The 20,212-nt window shown below is 43.0% G+C and overlaps 1 protein-coding gene and 1 long non-coding RNA gene across 9 annotated transcripts in view; one reads left to right on the top strand and one right to left on the bottom strand.

Annotated features, from left to right (window-relative positions):
* fam135a (family with sequence similarity 135 member A) overlaps window positions 1-20,212 on the bottom strand; it is a 127,051-nt gene that overhangs the window by 23,805 nt on the left and 83,034 nt on the right. For 4 of the 8 annotated variants that reach the window (XM_033021901.1, XM_033021898.1, XM_033021897.1 and 1 more), the window contains 5 exons: window positions 17,509-17,586; window positions 17,203-17,252; window positions 11,987-12,145; window positions 10,331-10,404; window positions 5,360-5,514 (listed from right to left, as the gene is read on the bottom strand). In XM_033021901.1, the coding sequence (XP_032877792.1) occupies window positions 5,360-5,514; window positions 10,331-10,404; window positions 11,987-12,145; window positions 17,203-17,252; window positions 17,509-17,586 (516 nt within the window). The remainder of the gene's footprint in view (window positions 1-5,359; window positions 5,515-10,330; window positions 10,405-11,986; window positions 12,146-17,202; window positions 17,253-17,508; window positions 17,587-20,212) is intronic. The other 4 variants (XM_033021902.1, XM_033021903.1, XM_033021900.1 and 1 more) reach the window with 1 other exon arrangement.
* On the top strand, window positions 191-19,972 carry LOC116973643. The gene is made up of 3 exons (XR_004412099.1): window positions 191-202; window positions 15,658-15,665; window positions 19,509-19,972. It is a non-coding gene; the product is annotated as an uncharacterized LOC116973643 (long non-coding RNA).

Here is a 20,212-nt window from a genome sequence, read left to right as displayed (position 1 = left end):
TTGTATTGATTGGAAGAGCAAGGTCAAAGGGCCAAATAGGCGACTCCTGTTATCGATCTGTATGTTTGTGAATAAAATATATGGGATTAATACAGGAAATTGGCACATAATGAATGGCAGAACAATGCAAGAAACTGAGTTTCCTACACTCATGTATTTCTTATATTCATATACGACTAATCTTCTGGAATTTTTTGAAGATGTAACTAGGAAAATTTACAAGGGAGAGCCAGTGGATGTAGTGTACCTGGACTTTCAGCTTAGGGCACATGGTATTGGGGGTAGAGTGCTGACGTTGATAGAGAAGTGGTTGGCAGACAGGAAACAAAGAGTAGGGATTAACGGGTCCCTTTCAGAATGGCAGGCAGTGACTAGTGGGGTACTGCAAGGCTCGGTGCTGGGACCGCAGCTATTTACATCAATGATTTGGATGAAGGGATTCAAAGTAACATTAGCAAATTTGCAGATGACACAAAGCTGGGTGGCAGTATGAACTGTGAGGAGGATGCTATGAGAATGCAGGGGGACTGGGCAGATGCATGGCAGATGAAGTTTAATGCAGATAAATGTGAGGTTATCCACTTTGGTAGCAAAAACAGGAAGGCAGATTACTATCTAAATGGCGTCAAGTTGGGAAAATGGGAAGTACAACGCGATCTGGGGGTCTTTGTACATCAGTCTATGAAAGTAAGCATGCAGGTACAGCAGGCAGTGAAGAAAGCGATTCCTCTTTATAACAAGAGGAATCGAATATATGAGCAAAGAGGTCGTTCTGCAGTTGTACAGAGCCCGAGTGAGACCACACCTGGAGTATTGTGTGCAGTATTGATCCCCTAATTTGAGGAAGGACATTCTTGCTTTTGAGGGAGTGCAGCGTAGGTTTACAAGGTTAATTCCCGGGATGGCGGGACTGTCATATGCTGAGAGAATGGAGCAGCTGGGCTTGTACACTCTGGAGTTTAGAAGGATGAGAGGATATCTCATTGAAACATATAAGATTGTTAAAGGCTTGGACACGCTAGAGGCAGGAAATGTGTTCCCGATGTTGGGGGAATCCAGAACCAGGGGCCACAGTTTAAGAATAAGGAGTAAGCCATTTAGAACGGAGACGAGGAACTTTTTCTCACAGAGAGTGGTAAGTCTGCCCAATTCTCTGCCTCAGAGGGCAGTGGAGGCAGGTTCTCTGGATGCTTTCTAGAGAGAGCTAGATAGGGCTCTTAAAAATAGCGGAATCAGGGGATATGGGGGAAGAAGGCAGGAACGGGGTACTGATTGGGGATGATCAGCCATGATCACATTGAATGGTGGTGCTGGCTCGAAGGGCCTACTCCTGCACCTATTGTCTATTGAAGCACTATCACAATGGTTAAGATTTCATATGGATTCTTTGCACAACCCTTTGAGTCCATCTGGTAAAAAAACCCTTCAAACTCTTAAGAAACCTTACTAACACTTAAGAAACTAAATCAACTCAAAAAAGGAATTTCCAAAAATAACAAAATTATGGCATAGTAATCATAACAAATTCAGAGGTTCCATTTATTGATCTACTAGTTTATTAAATGAAATCCTCAAAAAAAATTACAAGCTGCTCTGCCATTCAATGAGCTTGTGGCTGACCTGATTGTAACTAGACTGATTGTTCTGCATGACCGCATGGGCTTCTTTTAGGTGCTCAAGCCCAAAGATGTGCAGGTTTTTAGGTTAATTGGCCTCTGTAAATTTGATTCATGTAAGGAGTGGATAAGAAAATAGGATAACATCGAACTAGTATGAACCAGAGATCGATGGTTGGAGTAAGCTCGTTGGGCCGAAGGGCCTGTTTCCATGCTGTATCTCTAAACTAATCTCAGTTTTATTTGTCTGGCATAGGATGAGATTACCACGCATGAAAAGGAAAAGATTGAGCCCAAAGTCTCCTTGCAAAACTGCAACATCCCTTTTTCCTCTGAGGAATTTCAAAGATCCTTTAAAATGGAGGAGTTCTTGGGATGGTATTGAGTCAGTAGTTCACTGAAATGCTATGTAAGTGGCAGAAGAAGTGCACTACTTCACAAACTACCTATCTACCTGTCCCATTCAGGCACCCACTGTTCTCATCACTGGCAGTGGTTCCAGACCCATCAGTCACCTGAGAACACAAGCAAGTCATCTGGAAGGACTGCTTAAGATGATTATCTAAATGTTTTATATTTCAGAAGTCTTGTCCTCATCATCTACTTTTAATTTACAGACAACTGAAAACTTTAATCTATCTATATACTATTAAAAGTATCGCCTTGTTTGTCTGTCTGTCTGTCTGTCTGTGAGATCGAGGAACTATGCCAAAACGATACACAATAGCATGAATATATTTGCAGAATCTTGCTCAGCTTTTTCCCGTGGTTGTTAGTATCAGGTTTCTTCACATTTGATGTTATATTTCACGTTATTAATATTTAAAGTTAAAAAAAAGCCAACTTTGAAAATAATAACTGTCTGTGAGTGGGAGACTTTTCTTGCAGATTCCAGTGATGTCACAATGGCATCTCACAGTCGTCCAATCACAATGGGATCTCATTTACACACGCTGCAGTGAACCGAAAATGACATCACAATGTGATCTCTGCTGCGAATACAGAAGCTATGAGAGTTGACGGAGTGGGGGATGGGTGGAGAAGAAATGTTATTTAAACATTGCTTAGTGGGGGAGTGCGAAAGGGGAGAGGTGAGGGAGTGACTGAGTGTAGGGAAAAGGAGAGCGAGGGAGAGGTGACAGAGAGACAACGGGATCAGCAGCTTCAAGGGGAGTGAGATTTTTGCCGCCCTCCACACACGTGGGAAGGATTGATTGGCTCAAGGGAGCACCGACCCAAAAGGATTAATTAACTCCAAGGAGCACAGACGCCAACCCAAAAGTAGAGTCAATTAATTGGCTCCGGGAAGTGCCCATTGCCCCCCCCGCCCCCAGGGCCGGTTTTAAGCCGATTTGACCGATTGCTCCCAATTGGGCCCCGCGCCTAGGGGGGCCCCGCACTAATGTTCCGTACTTCGTATGGAAATACGAATTCTCTTTGTTAACTAAAGTTTTTTTTAATTCGCCATCCGGATTTTTTTTTTAAACGAACATGTATAACCAAAGATCTTCTAGCAGAGCTCCACTATAGGATCTTTGTGTATAACAACCGCTGCACGGCCATCAGACACAAACGATGTGTTAACTAGTACTGTAGCACTTCTTATCAGCAAGTACTTAACTCGTTGTTATACAATCATGTCATCAATGCATCCATCCGCCTTCCTCTGTAAATGTTATTGTGTTTTGAAAAAGTATTAATAACGTCGTGTTCCTTTGAATAAAATTCACGCGGCGTCATTAATACTTGTTTAAAACACAATTACATGTAGATGTAATGTAGATCGATGACACGTTGAGAATTTCTTTAAACTCACCATCATGAGTGAGGGCCCCGGAGCGCGAGAAGGGGCTTCTTCCTGGTGTGCAGGTTAGTCATTCACCTACCGACCCACGTTGTGTCTCTTTGTGTTTTGCTCTCTCCCTCCCTCTCTCCCTCTCCCGCTCCCCATCTCGTCTCTCTCTAGCTCTCTCACACTGTCGCCTCGGCATTCCCGGAATCATTGACGTTTTGCGGTAGACAAAAATGCTGGAGAAACCCAGCGGGTGAGGCAATCGCCTGGCCCGCTGAGTTCCTCCAGCACTCTGTGTTTTTTGTTTGGCTCTGAAGTTGAAGGTGGCTCAACGGGACGCGCAAGGGCTCTGGGGAGAGGGTTGCGTTTCTGGTCGAGACCTTTCTTCAGACAATCACAACTAATCTCACCGACGAGAGTTCAGTTTAGTCTGAAGAAGGGTCTTCTCTCTAAAGTCGCTGCGCTGCCTGTCCTGCAGAGTTACTCCAGCTTTATGTCTATCTTCAATTTCAGCGAAATACAATTTCTCACGGGGGGCTTGTAACGTCTCTAAACCCCTCTGGGACCCTCTGAACACCTCTAAAACTCCTCTAGCCCCCCTATTTCCCTCTATTCCCCTCTAAACAATTGTAAACACACCTGAACCCATCTGAAGCCCTCTAAACATCTCTAAACCGTTTAAACCACTCTAAACTAGGAGGCTGCAAGGTGACTTGGATAGGCTGGGTGAGTGGGCAAATGCATGGGAGATGCAGTATAATGTGGATAAATGTGAGGTTATCCACTTTGGTGGCAAAAACAGGAAAGTAGACTATTATCTGAATTGTGGCCGATTAGGAAAAGGGGAGATGCAACGAGATGCAACGAAAAATGCTCACGGCAGACCAAACGTGTTAAACAGAAATTGGTCAGATATTGAGCTTTACACAGTGAGAAATCATGTGAAATAAGCACTGAATTTAATTTTAAATGAATGTACCTGCATGTTATACTGTTTAGTTTGGAGATACCACCAGATAGTCTGGTGGATACAACCAGATTAGTTTGGAGATACAACCAGATTAGTTTGGAGATACAACCAGATTAGTTTGGAGATACAACCAGATAGTCCACTGAGTTCGCACCGACCAGCGATTTTTGTTACAGATTTGACAAATTTATTTGGCGGCCATCAAACGCTGTCTCTAAAGGGGTTGCATCCAATCACCAACCAGCTTGCCTTAAAATTCCCGAAACTACACGAAATATAAACATACATAAATTTTTACTTTTCTAGAGTAGGGGCCCCGCCATCAGTTTTCTAATTGGGCCCCGCAATTCCTAGCACCGGCCCTGCCCGCCCCCCCTCGGGAAGGATTGATTGGCTCAAGGGAGCGCCGACCCAAAAGTCGAGTCAATTCATTGGCTCCAGGAAGTGCCCACTACCCCCCCCCCCCCCTTGGGAAGGATTGATTTGCTTAAGGGAGTGCCGACGCTGAGTGGTGGAATATTGCGTTGGGGAAACGGGGCCCAACGGGTGAAGGGGGTAGGGCGGGGAGAGGGAATTATGGAGGGTGGGAAGGGTGGGAAGGGAGTGACTGAGGGGAGGTGAAAGGTGAAGGAGGGAGTGGAGGAGGGGAGGAGAAGAGGGAGGGTGAAGAGGAAGGGGAGGGAGTGTTGGGGGGATGAGGGGAAATGAGCCGCGCCTGCGCAGTTGGGGTCTATGGGTGAGTGGTGGACTATTGCGTTGGGCGAACGGGTTACGTCGGGGGAACAGGTGATGGGGGTGATTGGTTTTGGAGGGCGCCTGTCGGCAGGGTGAGCGCTGACGCCGCGTTCGGGGACCAGACCTCCCGTGTGACGCCCCCCCTCCCACGATGTCTGTGTTGAACATTAAATAAAAATATTTAATATTTATCAAAATATTTAAAACCTAAATGCTCCATCAAACTGGCTCTGAAATATTTTTCACCTTCAGGGAATGAATCCAAATATCGGTCCTCAAAGATAATGGGCAGTGAGTTGAAGTCACCATCTAGTTCTGCGCATTCCACGGGAAGAGATGGAAGGGAATTAAAATAGGTCGAATTCTTCACAGCTGCAGCCATCTGTCCATGGCTTTGTGCACTGAAATTACCCAAAATATGTACACATTAAAGGTGAAATATCACATATTTTCGGATGCATTAATGCTCTTGGTTTATTTCAAACTGAGCTTTCAGTAAGCATAACATGTTATTTTTGAAATAGGGTATTGGGTTAAAACAAGACCTTGCAATAGTCATATTGATCTTCATAGATTAAAAATACATTAACTGAAGTTTTTAATTAACTTTTGTGGCGCCATCTTGTCTATCAAACCTTCGAATGTCGAACTCGAACTCTCTCGTGAAGGGGCGTGCTCTGGGCCGACCAATCATGCTGTAAGGGGGGCTGGCCGTCATGAGATTAGAGAACAAAGGTGTGGGAGGTTAACTGATGTGCTCACGAACCACGGTAAGGTTTTTAGTTAAATATTAACTGAATACGCGTGGGTGCCGGGCTGTATCGATTAATAAAGAAACAGAGTGTGTATACAACGCGTGGACCGCTACAGTGGTGATGCTGACGATCAAAAACGGCTTATTTTGGATTTTATCATGTTTGCAGCCAACAACCTAGACCAGCCAATCGCAGTTTCCATCAAACTGCCCATTTTCTGGACATCACAGCCCCACGTGGGGGCTGGAGACCCTGTGGGGACTTCCGCCGCCTCAACGGCTGATCGGTACCCTGTCCCTCACATCCAGGACATCACAGCCCATCTTTTTTTCCAAAATCAACCTGGTACGTTGCTACCATCAAATTCCAGTCCACCCGGAAGACATCCCCAAGATGGCTATCATCACTCCCTTCGGGCTGTTCGAGTTCCTGCGGATGCCTTTCGGCCTCAAGAACACCACTCAGGCTTTCCAACGGCTCATGGACATGGTGGGCCGCGGACTGGATTTCCTGTTCATTTACCTTGACGACATCCTCGTCGCCAGCCGCTCTCGCCAGGAGCGCCGCGCACACCTACGGCTGCTCTGCCAGCAGCTCAACAAGCATGGCCTGGAAATCAACCTTTCTAGGTGTCAGTTTCCTCGGCCATTGTGACGTCGTTGAGACGGCGGAAGTCCCCACATGGTCTCCAGCCCCCAAACGCTTTGAGGATCATGTGAAGGGGAGATGCCCACATGCTGTCTGAGCGGCGCACAATGCCAATTTCCACATCAATCAGCACGGTGCAGTCCCGCTCCCGACCAAGTTCGAGGCTATTCGCCAGTTTCTCAAACACTCTACGGTGAAGGGACTCCAAGAATTTGTCGGCATGGTGAATTTCTATCATCGTTTCGTGCCTGCAGCCGCCAGGATCATGCAACCGCTGTTCAAGGTCCTGGTCAGCAAGCAGAGAGCGCTTGTTTGGGAGGACGCAGCAACGACCGCTTTCAACAATGCCAAAGAGGCACTGGCCAAGGTGACGATGCTGGTCCATCCACGGGCCAATGCGCCGACCGCTCTCACGGTTGACGCATCTGGCATAGCCATGGGCGGAGTGCTGGAACAACTGATCGATGGAAGCTGGTAGCCCATTGCCTTTGTCAGTCGTCACTCGAGACCCCCCCCCCTCACTTGGCCTACATCTCTGAGTACACGACTTGCGTTCAGCACATCGCGGGCAAGAGCAACCTGGTCGGAGATGCGTTGTCTCGCACTGCCATCAATGCCTCCATTATTTGGCCCCAGGTGTTGACTACATGGCCGTGGCTGCAGCACAGCTAGAGGACGAGGAGATGCTCGCCTACCGCACCACCATCTCAGGCCTATTGTTGCAGGATGTGCAATTCGGGCCCGCTGACACCACGCTCCTTTGCGATTTGTCTACCGGACAGCCAAGACCCATCATCCCCGCAGCTTGATGCCGGATATTCGACATGGTTCATGGTTTGGCTCGCCCTTCCATCCGGGCAACAGCGGCTCTGATGGCAGTCAAGTTCATGTGGCACGGGTTGCGCAAACAGGCCGGCAACTGGGCCAGGGCGTGCATCCCCTGTCAAATCTCAAAGATTCAGTAACACATCAATGCGCCGCTGCAGAATTTCACCCTGTCACATCAGCATTTCGACCATATCCACGTCGACATCGTGGGACCACTGCCTCCATCCAGAGGCGTCACCCACCTTCTCACCATCGTAGACCGTTTCACGAGATGGCCAGAAGCCGCCCTGCTCCTAGATACCTCTGCTGCAACGTGTGCACGTGCCCTCACTGCCCACCGGATCGCCTGCTTTGGTGTGCCGGGGGACATCACCTCCGACAGAGGTGCGCAGTTCACCTTCGAGTTGTGGTCAGCAATGGCCCGGCTGCTTGCCGCTCAGCTGCACCACACTACGGCCTACCACCCGCAAGCCAACGCCCTAGTGGAGCGTTTTCACCATCACCTGAAGGCATCCTTAAAGGCACGGTTCACGGGCCCGGACTGGATGGACGAGTTGCCGTGGGTTCTGCTGGGCATATGCACTGCCCCGAAGGAAGACCTGGCAATTTCCTCAGCCGAACTGGTGTACAGCAACCTGCTTACGGTCCTAGGGGATTTAATCCCGGTGGCACATGGACATCAGGAACCACCCACGACCATGCTGAAGCGCCTCCAGGAGAAGGTGGGCATGCTCTCCCCCGTCCCGCCACGGACTCACCCCCACGTACGTCCCACCCGCCCTCAAAGACTGCCAGTATGTTTTCCTTTACAGCGATTCTCACCGTACGCCACTGCAAAGGCCTTTCGAGGGACCTATCCAGGTGCTGCAACACGGTACATCGACTTTGGTCATCAACATGGGCGGTAGGCACGAGACTGTTTCCGTGGACCGTCTTAAGCTGGCACATTTGGACATTAATCAGCCAGTGTAGGTGGCACAGCCCCACCATAGAGGGCGTCCACCGTTACGACCGCACCCGCCGTCAACTCTGCCAGCTGTGACCCCGAGCACAGGAGACGTGTACACGAGATCAGGCAGTCTCGTAAACCTACTCGCATCCATTACGCCGGTTCTGTGGGAGTCATGTGGCGCCATCTTGTGGCCGAGCCACTTGTCTCTCGAATCTTCAATTGTCGAACTCGAACTCTCACATGAACTGCCATGATCTGGACCGACCAATCACACGGTAAGGGGGCCGGGTCATCGTGAGATTAGAGAACAAAGGAGTTGGAGGTGAACAGGTGTGCTCACGAACGACGGCAAGGTTTTTAGTTAAATATTAACTGGGGCTGTATCGATTAATAAAGAAACAGAGTGTGTACACGACGCGTGGACGCGTTGGATCATTGGCATCTCCCTACCCTCGGTACAAGAACTGTTCCAGAGCCGCTGTCTGAAAAAAGCTCAGAGAATTGCTAAGGACAAACTGCACCCCCTCCACATACACCTGGATCTCCTGCCATCAGGCAAGAGATATCGCAGCATCAAAGCCTGCTAAACAGCTTCCTGCCACAGGCTGTGAGGCTGCTAAACAGTCACTCTGTACTCAGTCACCTGATTCTGTGGCTTGGCACGGGCACTTTAATAACCGGCACTGGCCACTTTAAATAACTGGCACTGGCCACTCAAATCAGCTGCCCCGGACATTTTTATGATTGGTTTTACTGTATTTTAACGTTGTTTTTACCTGCTTTTAACTATTTATACTGTTCCATCAGGGACTGGACTGTTTTTAGTGTTATTATGTGTGAAATGTTTTAAATTTCATGTGCGATGCTCCGGTATTCCCTGGGAAACGTCTTTTCATTTTGCACTGTACAACTGTTGCTTGCAATATGACAATAAAGGTTGATTGATTGATTGACCTCCACACTGTATACTTTTACATCCAAAAAAAGATTATGCAGTATTTTATCTCTAGACTCAATATTCATTTAAAACATTACATTTCACATTATATAATAATTAGGTAACATTATGTTAAGAGGAGCAGTAGATGGCAATTCGGCCCTTTGACTAAATTACACTAATTCCATTTGCTAGCACTTGATCAGTAGCCTTCTAAACCTTGATGATTCAAATACTCATCTATATAAATTCTTAAATGCACTGCCCATCCCAGGTAATGTTTTCCATCTGCCAATCATCCTGTGTGAAAAAGGTCTGATAAACTCCCTACTCTAAATCTAAAATGCAATTTTGCTCACTGCATCTTAGAAGGGCAAAGGCCAATGATGCCTTGGAAAAGGTGCAAAATGGATTTATAGATTCATAAATTCATAGTTATACAGCAAGCCCAATGCGTCCATGCCAAAAAAGATGCCTATGTATACTAATTCCATTTGCCTGAATTTGGCCCATATCAATCTTAATCTTTCAAATCCATGTAGAGTCAAAGTGTGGAAACAGGCCCTTCGGCTCAACTTTCCCACGCCGACCAACATGCCCCATCTACACCTGCCAGTGTATGACCCATATTCCTCTACACCTATCCTATCCATGTACATGTCTAAATGTTTCTCAATAGTTGTCATAGTACCAGCCGCAACTACCTAATCCAACAGCTCGTTCCATATACCTACCACCCTGCTGGTCGGCATTTATTGACTATGCTAAATAACCATGAGAAGCTGGTCACCATCGTGAAATGCTACAGTCTCCGTGGTAAAGGTATTTCTCACAGTTCTGCAGGATATGCAATTATAGGATTTAGACAGTGAAGAAATTAGGTGATATGAATTAGCAAATTGTGAGATTTGGAAGGGAACTTGCTGCCATGTCTTTTTAGGTTATAGATGTTGTGGGTTTGGAATCTACTGTTGGTGACGATGAGTCAGATATTTTTAGTGCATTTTACAGATGATACAGAGGTTTAAACATATGTCTTATGAAAAATAAAAGGTAAGCAGTTAATTTCTTTCCTTATGAAGAAGCTCACAACTTACTGCAATTCCTGATATGCTAGGGCTGCTTGCCTTGGATGTTCGATGCAGAAAAAAGCTTCAGAAAATCTTCTTACCTATCCAATTGGACAGAAGTGGAAGAAAATATTGCAACTACATAATTTGGTAAATTTCACATGGTAGATTTAAAAACTCTAAAATTAAGCTTCGTACTATAAGTACTTAATAAAATACTCCTGTTAAAGAATTTTCACACTTTTGCTGAATAACTTTGAAACTTTTCAGATGGAAAACATATTACCAGCAGAAGCCAATCTCAATACACAATAACCTCCACAAAATTGTCATCAAAATATTCAAATACAAAAATGACAGATTATGGAAAGAGATTCAGAAAGATATAGATTGATTCAAGGTGGGTCAATGTTGGTCACATAAAAAGGAATTTAAAAGAAATATAGGAACTAAATGTAACAGTGGTTCATTCAACTGTTGAGATGGATGTGTAGAGTATTGCGAATCTGTGACCTTAATCTTGACCATGGCAAAACAGGAAAACAGAACTACAAGTTGAAAGTGTATAGGAACACAGTATGAATTAACACGGTGAAAATTATTTTAAGACAATAAAAAAAGATAAGTACAGTACAGATAAGATAATAGGATGTTCCCGGGTGCAAAGTATTTCAACAATATGGATAGAGCGGAGAAGATTAAATTGTTAACTTGAGAACATAGGTTGGGTTTAGAGATGATTTGATAGAACTGTTCAAATTCATCAAGGGACTAGAAGAAGTGAAGGCTGGAAATGTCTGGAAAATCAGAGGGCAGAGATGAAATAATTATTTTTTAGAAATAATTTTCAGGATCTAGGTGTCACTTGCAAGGCCAGTATTTATTACCCATCCCCAATTGCCTTAGAGTAGGTAGTGGCAGGTGACTCCTTGTGCTTTCACTATGCTGCTGGAGGAGGTGGTCCAGGATTTAGACTAAACAACAAAGAAGGAACAACAATCAAACTTGTGCTGTGTTTCTATGAGCAACTGCCTTCAATTTATTATTTCATGCATAAAGAAGCGATGTTTGAATTTTGTTGCTAGAAAGAGTAATGAAAGCAGATACAATCGTATTTGAGAAGAGATTTGGACGAATGCTTAAGGGAATATTAGTCACAGGAAAACAGGCTGAGGTATTTGACTGACTTGATTACTCATGCTGAGATGGTATGGGCTTGAGAGATCAAGTAGACCCTTGAAAAGCAAAAGGAGGTGAAAACAATGTATTTAAAATCAATATTAAATAAGTGCTAGTACAACCGTAACCCTAACTTCTCTCCTGACTGATTAGCTTTTCTAATGAACAGTACTGGATAAATGTTTGAATGAGAGTTAGAAATTAAGCTTCCGTATTTTTCATCTAGGTTGGCGAAATATGAAATAACATACACAAAGTCTTAAGGCACAGTCTGAAGCAGAAAGCTTTTCAATATGTAAGAATTTCAACCAGTGATTATTGAAAACTGAATATGGAATATAGGAACGGAACAGCTGAGTTTAGAATTTCATACTGCTATGGGTTACGCTGACTGGTTAAACCAAAGAGCCCATTTCTATGTTGCAATTTGATGTAAATTGTAAGTAATTACCATTTTCTAATTTGAAATTAAACGTTTTCACATGCAAAGGATACCATACTCACTCGAAGTGCATGATGTTCCTTTGCTAATAAAATTGAAATTTCTCCTTGCAGTGACACAATCTCTAAGAACTGTGCCCAAAGAGCCATCAATAAAGAACAAAGTTGTGCCAGATCCATGTTCACCCACTCTGGTAGCTCATCAGGATTTTCAAATTTCTGCTATAATTTCAAAACACAAATTGTGAGGCTTAATAGTTAAGAAAATGTGAATTTTGCAAGACAACTGACCTAGCTACACTCACTGGTTCACATTACTGCAGCTCTACCTAAAGGGGAAAATAAACAACCTTTGTTTCCTCATGTGCTTATGCAAGCACAAAAGTGCTGTTAAATATTCAAGGATGTCTATTTTTAACACTCACGTTCTTGCCCGCCAAATCAAATCACTTTAATTTTCAGCTGAAATGATTCACATAAAGAGGGGCAGATGCAGAAACACCTGCCCCTCTCTAGTAGGGCGACAATGCAATTCAACTCTGAATGTAATGATGTGAATGCACTGGATGTTCACACAAAATTGCTTTTATTTGACTTAAAACATTCAAGCTGAAATTAATAATTTCACTGATAAACATGAAGCTAAACTAATACAAAAGGCTTACTTAGATTTATTCCAATTCTTGTATAATGAGATTTTATCGAGTTTTGTTGCACTTGCATAAACTATGCAGAATTTGCGACTGTAATTATGGAACACACTTTGTTATTCTGAAGCTGGCATAATACGTTAACAAATCAGGAAGCATATAAATATATTAAAATACATTTGAGTACCATGTATGACATACATGATGTTCGTATTCATCTTATCTAAACATTTTATTTCCAAGCTTATTTAAGACTCCATATTCTGGCTTGGGCTATCAATTCATCAATTGAATTTGCAACCTTTGCTGGGGACGATCAGCCATGATCACAATGAATGGCGGTGCTGGCACGAAGGGCCAAATGGCCTCCTCCTGCACCTATTTTCTTTGTTTCTATGTTTCTAAGTATTGTGCAAGTCTGATTTAATGTAGGTTTGGATCTGTCCTGGACATTTACAAATGCTGCAATTGATTAGGATTGAACTTTTGTAACTTAGAAATCTGTATGTAATAATGCTCTTACACCAGCTACTAGTTATTAGATTTGAAAACATAAAACATTGGAAAAACTCAATGCATCAAGCAACAGTTACATAAAGAGAAATCGTCAGTTTTGATTCTGTGACTTTTCATCAGAACTGGGATCAAAAGGATAGAATGTTTTCAGTAGGAGAAAATGTAGGAGTGAGATATGGAGAACAAGGGAGAGTCTGTCGTTGGATAAGTTGAAATGTCTGTTGGCAGACAAAAGTGCTGGAGAAACTCATCGGGTGCAGCAGCATCTATGGAGCGAAGGAAATAGGCAACGTTTCGGGCCGAAACCCTTCTTCAGGCTGAAATGTCTGTTGTTGGACAAGTTGGCTTAATGGCAGTTACTTGGTCTGTGTTCGGTCTTGTTAACAGTAAGGTTGTGGGGGCTGCCCGAGCAGATTTTGCCAACATTTTCCATTTTCTCTTTTTATATTATGTTAGATCAGTTTTTCTTACCCTTCTGCTGCAGGCCTGGTTTGCTGGGCAGGTCTCATAATTTCCCATTAACAACACATAATATGGACCAAGAATCTTAATGTGGTGTTAATCTGCACCATTAAACTATTTTAAATCACCCAATGACATATTTTTCCTTTTTTCCTAACATCTCACTTGCATTTTATCTCCTATTAAAAACCAAGTTGTATATTTATTCATTCTCCTAAATCTGAAAGAGTCCAGACCTGAAACGTTGACTTTCGCTTTCCACAGCTGGTGCCTGACCTGTTGAATTTTCCAGTATTTTATGTTTTTATTTCAGATTTTCCTCCTTTGCCGATTGTTTTTGTTTTTCAGTCACTAAACCTATACTATTCATTAATATAGAGGCGCACTTCCAGATCAAATCCATTCTACAGCTCATAGAAATGATAATACACAAAGGGTAACCTCTTCAACAGATTCAGGTTTAAACTGAATAAGGGGGGTGGGGTGTCGAATGGGCTAGTGGAGGATGGAGTTAAAGGGAAAGGGTTTCTTAAATGTGTGAGCGTAGAGACAGAGGGGTGTAAAATGAGGGTAGAAGCAATAGGTAGCAAGGTGAAAAGTAAAAGTGGCAGGCCGGAAAATCCAGGGCAAAAATCAAAAAGGGCCACTTTTCAACAAAATTGTATAAGGGGTAAGAGTGTTGTAAAAACAAGCCTGAAGGCTTTGTGTCTCAATGCAAGGAGCATTCGTAATAAGGTGGATGAGTTGAATGTGCAGATAGCTATTAATGACTATGATATAGTTGGGATCACGGAGACATGGCTCCAGGGTGACCAAGGCTGGGAGCTGAACATCCAGGGATATTCAATATTCAGGAGGGATAGAGAGAAAGGAAAAGGAGGTGGGGTAGCGTTGCTGATTAGAGAGGAGATTAACGCAATGGAAAGGAAGGACATTAGTTTGCAGGATGTGGAATCGGTATGGGTAGAGCTGCGAAACACTAAGGGGCGGAAAACGCTGGTGGGTGTTGTGTACAGGCCACCTAACAGTAGTAGTGAAGTTGGAGATGGTATCAAACAGGAAATTAGAAATGCGTGCGACAAAGGCAAAACCGTTATAATGGGTGACTTCAATCTACATATAGATTGGGTGAATCAAATTGGCAGGGGTGCTGAGGAAGAGGATTTTTTGGAATGTATGCGGGATAGTTATCTAAATCAACATGTAGAGGAACCAACGAGAGAGCAGGCTATTTTAGACTGGGTATTGAGTAATGAGGAAGGGTTAGTTAGCAGTCTTGTTGTACGTGCCCCCTTGGGCAAGAGTGACCATAATATGGTTGAGTTCTTCATTAGGATGGAGAGTGACATTGTTAATTCAGAAACAATGGTTCTGAACTTAAAGAAAGGTAACTTTGAGGGTATGAGACGTGAATTGGCCAAGATTGACTGGCAATTAATTCTAAAAGGATTGACGGTGGATATGCATTGGAAGACATTTAAAGACTGCATGGATGAACTACAAAAATTGTTCATCCCAGTTTGGCAAAAGAATAAATCAGGGAAGGTAGTGCATCCGTGGATAACAAGGGAAATCAGGGATAGTATCAAAGCGAAGGATGATGCGTACAAATTAGCCAGAAAAAGCAGCATACTAAGGACTGGGAGAAATTCAGAGACCAGCAGAGGAGGACAAAGGGCTTAATTAGGAAAGGAAAAATAGATTATGAAAGAAAACTGGCAGGGAACATAAAAACTGACTGCAAAAGTTTTTATAGATATGTGAAAAGAAAGAGATTAGTTAAAACAAATGTAGGTCCCTTGCAGTCAGAAACAGGTGAGTTGATCATGGGGAACAAGGATATGGCGGACCAATTGAATAACTACTTTGGTTCCGTCTTCACTAAGGAAGACATAGATAATCTGCCGGAAATAGCAGGAGACCGCGGGTCAAAGGAGTTGGAGGAATTGAGTGAAATCCAGGTTAGCCGGGAAGTGGTGTTGGGTAAATTAAATGGATTAAAGGCCGATAAATCCCCAGGGCCAGATAGGCTGCATCCCAGAGTACTTAAGGAAGTAGCTCCAGAAATAGTGGATGCATTAGTAATAATCTTTCAAAACTCTTTAGATTCTGGAGTAGTTCCTGAGGATTGGCGGGTAGCAAACATAACCCCACTTTTTAAGAAAGGAGGGAGAGAGAAAACGGGGAATTACAGACCAGTTAGTCTAACATCGGTAGTGGGGAAACTGCTAGTCAGTTATTAAAGATGGGATAGCAGCACATTTGGAAAGTGGTGAAATCATTGGACAAAGTCAGCATGGATTTACAAAAGGTAAATCATGTCTGACGAATCTTATAGAATTTTTCGAGGATGTAACTAGTAGCGTGGATAGGGGAGAACCAGTGGATGTGGTGTATCTGGACTTCCAGAAGGCTTTCGACAAGGTCCCACATAAGAGATTAGTTTACAAACTTAAAGCACACGGCATTGGGGGTTCAGTATTGATGTGGATAGAGAACTGGCTGGCAAACAGGAAGCAAAGAGTAGGAGTAAACGGGTCCTTTTCACAATGGCAGGCAGTGACTAGTGGGGTACCGCAAGGCTCAGTGCTGGGACCCCAGCTATTTACAATATATATTAATGATCTGGATGAGGGAATTGAAGGCAATATCTCCAAGTTTGCGGATGACACTAAACTGGGGGGCAGTGTTAGCTGTGAGGAGGATGCTAGGAGACTGCAAGGTGACTTGGCTAGGCTGGGTGAGTGGGCAAATGTTTGGCAGATGCAGTATAATGTGGATAAATGTGAGGTTATCCATTTTGGTGGCAAAAACAGGAAAGCAGACTATTATCTAAATGGTGGCCGACTAGGAAAAGGGGAGATGCAGCGAGACCTGGGTGTCATGGTACACCAGTCATTGAAAGTGGGCATGCAGGTGCAGCAGGCAGTGAAGAAAGCGAATGGTATGTTAGCTTTCATAGCAAAAGGATTTGAGTATAGGAGCAGGGAGGTTCTACTGCAGTTGTACAGGGTCTTGGTGAGACCACACCTGGAGTATTGCGTACAGTTTTGGTCTCCAAATCTGAGGAAGGACATTATTGCCATAGAGGGCAGTGCAGAGAAGGTTCACCAGACTGATTCCTGGGATGTCAGGACTGTCTTATGAAGAAAGACTGGATAGACTTGGTTTATACTCTCTAGAATTTAGGAGATTGAGAGGGGATCTTATAGAAACTTACAAAATTCTTAAGGGGTTGGACAGGCTAGATGCAGGAAGATTGCTCCCGATGTTGGGGAAGTCCAGGACAAGGGGTCACAGCTTAAGGATAAGGGGGAAATCCTTTAAAACCGAGATGAGAAGAACTTTTTTCACACAGAGAGTGGTGAATCTCTGGAACTCCCTGCCACAGAGGGTAGTCGAGGCCAGTTCATTGGCTATATTTAAGAGGGAGTTAGATGTGGCCCTTGTGGCTAAGGGGATCAGAGGGTATGGAGAGAAGGCAGGTACGGGATACTGAGTTGGATGATCAGCCATGATCATATTGAATGGCGGTGCAGGCTCGAAGGGCCGAATGGCCTACTCCTGCACCTAATTTCTATGTTTCTATGTTTCTATAAAACTGTAACTATGATTTCTGCAAGGGCAAAGGTATTTGTATCAGGCACATACCTTTATCTGGTTACAAAGATCTGCAAGTCTAGCATCAACATCAATCTCCTCTGAAAAATAAAGCCTACATTAAAATGCATTAACTATTAGAAAAGCAAACACAAGAATAAAATGTTAAGATTTATGTTAAACTTGTTAACGAAATTCAAAACAAATCTGCAAAATACATTTTAAGAGTCACACAATTTTCTCTTAATTTGTTCAATCTTAGCAGTGAATCTACTTTTAAAAATTATATTGACTATTCTGGAACAAAGTAATCCACAGAAGACGATGAAGGTTTACTGTGAGAGGTTACATAGTTACCTATTAAGGCGTCCATCTGTGCTCTTGGATATTTTCTTCTGAGAAGTCGTTCATAAAGGACCTGCATGTTGGTCATGGCTAGTCATGGGATTGTACACATGTGCTTGTTACTTTATCTTTTAAAACTAGACCCTATCAATTTGTCTAAAGATTAGTTATTGGAATTGCAATACTCAAATCGGACTGCCACAGGCAAAGCTTTCAGTGCTTAAATTTATTATGTGAGCTTCAGCTATCATACTTGTAATATCATAGCAAAGCAAAAGATTAGCAGAAAAAGAGAAGCAAAAGTTTATTAGTCCAATGTTTTTTGCTAGCGATTCTGGTAATAGCAAAGTCAGCAAACCTTCACCGTAATACATTTCTCTAAGTATTTATTTTAGTATTTATCTAAGACATACTAAACATATTATACAAATGCAATATCTTATCGGGGTATGAGAAAGCAAGCAGCCACAAACCGTGCAAAGATTATTGGACATTATTTTATAAGATATCCTCTTTGAATAGTTGGCAGGACTGAGAGGTCACTTTCACAACTAATTAAGAGGACAACCAAAAATTGGCAGTATTAGTCATAATAAAATCATAAATACATTTTCATATAATTCATGGGATTAAAGTCACTAATAAACTGATTTTACACAACATTTCAAAGTTGTGTGCTCCTTTAAGTTTTATTGCCTACTATCCATGGGTTTAAAGAGATATTTTTTAATTGAAATAAATGCTGAAGAAGTTTTTACTTGGGTGGATTGGGTGAGTAAAAAAAAAGCAAAACTCTATCTACTTGTGTTGCCACTTTCAGGAGCAATGGACTTGGAACCAAAGATCTCTCTATAGATCAATGCTGTTATAGATCTTGCCATTAACTGTATGTTTTCCCCTACATTTGACCAACTAAAACTAATTCTCACACTTACTCAGATTAAACTCCATCTGCAATTACGTCTGCCCATTTCGGTATCTATAACCCACTGCATACTTTGACAGCCTTTCACATTATCCGCAACTCAACCAATTTTGGTATCATCTGCACACTTACTAATCTACATTTACATCCAAATCGTCTGTCTACATCACAAGCAATAGAGATCCCAGCACAGATCCACGTGGAACTCCACTGGTCATATCAAGCCAGAATACACCTTCCATCACAACTCTCTGAGTAAGTTGTAAGGAGAGGTTTGACAGACTTGGATTGCTTTATCTGGAACATCAGAGGTTGAGAAGAGACCTGATAGAAGTATATATCATGAGGGGCATAAATACAGTAGACCGTCAGAACATTTTATCAAGGCTGAAAATGTCAAAGAATAAAAGGCATTGCTTTAAGATGGGCAAAGTTTAAAGGAGATGTGCAGGGCATGTTTTTTTTGTTCTTTTACACAAACTGAGGTGAGTGCCTGGAACACACTGCCAGCGAAGGTGGTGGAGAGAGATATGATAGTGGCATTTAAGAGGCTTTTAGATAGGCACCTGCAGGGAGTGGAGCGAATGAATCATATTAAGGCAGATGCAATTAATTTATCTTGGCAACATGTACAATGCAATCACTGTGGGCACAAGGGCCTTTTCCTGTGCTGTACTGTTCTATGTCCTGCACTTGAGGCAGCTTTGAGTTCGCTCCCCACTTGGGCTGAGCAAAGGGTAATTTTGAACAGAACTGATTGGTTGTACATGCAGCTGCTGAAGAATACCTTGTTCCAGAATAGAACCCAGAAAGCTATTGTGCATATTCTGCCAGCATGCAGATATTTGGCTAGATATCTCCAAGTGCCACAAGTCCTGTTCGTGTCACAGTCCTCCAACACCACAGGACTTTTGGATCTGACTAAAGTCTATGTGAAGCCAAGTTCAACTCTGGAACTCTAGTGCACACTCCAGTCTGCACGATCTTAGCGGTCAGGGGCCTGGTTCAATGTCACAGCGGGTAAGTATAATTGAGGCTCCAACCCAGTTGCATTCTTTGTCTACCTTTGTACCTGTTGGGGTACTAGCTTTTTATTGATTGTATCTTCTCCCTTGAACTTACTATCATGTATGGCCCTGCACAAAGTGTAAGCTGCAGACAGTATTTCTCTGGATCTTTGGAACATAAAGTGACAATCTTCTTCGTAATGCATCAGATCAAAAGGAAACAACTGACTATTTCATCCAGCATGTTTTCCATGAAGAATTGAAGTTTACAAATATTAAAGTTTGTTTAAAATTTACAAATAGACACTGGAAATATTGTTGCCACGTGTTGAAAATTTGAAAAAACGCAAATACTTTATACTTTTTACTGGTGTTCGTAGAAATAGTACAATTTTGAAGTCTTAAATTTGACCCCAATTTATTTTGTCAAAGTGCTGCTGTGCAAAGCATTGCAATAGTTATAGTTTTCACATTAAGGCGATCAAGCTATCTGTAATTCCATGGGTATAATCAGTTTTCTTATTTGGTAACCATTTTGTAATACGTTGTTTTGAACCAAAGAAACTAACAAGGCCAAGACAGGTTTCATTGGGTTGTATCAGGATGCATATATTGTCAAGTTAAGTCTCTCAAATTTGTGTCCTGAAAATTGAGATCAACTATACCAGATAATCTTTCCTTTATAGGGGGATGGCATATAAATTATTCATGTTGGAAATTATGTAGTATCCAAGTTAACCGAGTACTGAGCAAAACACAAAGAGCAGGGGGAACTCAGCAGGTC

This window comes from Amblyraja radiata, chromosome 5, assembly GCF_010909765.2.
Source record: "Amblyraja radiata isolate CabotCenter1 chromosome 5, sAmbRad1.1.pri, whole genome shotgun sequence".
Lineage (NCBI taxonomy): Eukaryota > Metazoa > Chordata > Chondrichthyes > Rajiformes > Rajidae > Amblyraja > Amblyraja radiata.
Note: the sequence above shows the minus strand (reverse complement) of the source record. Positions and strands in the feature narration are given on the sequence as shown.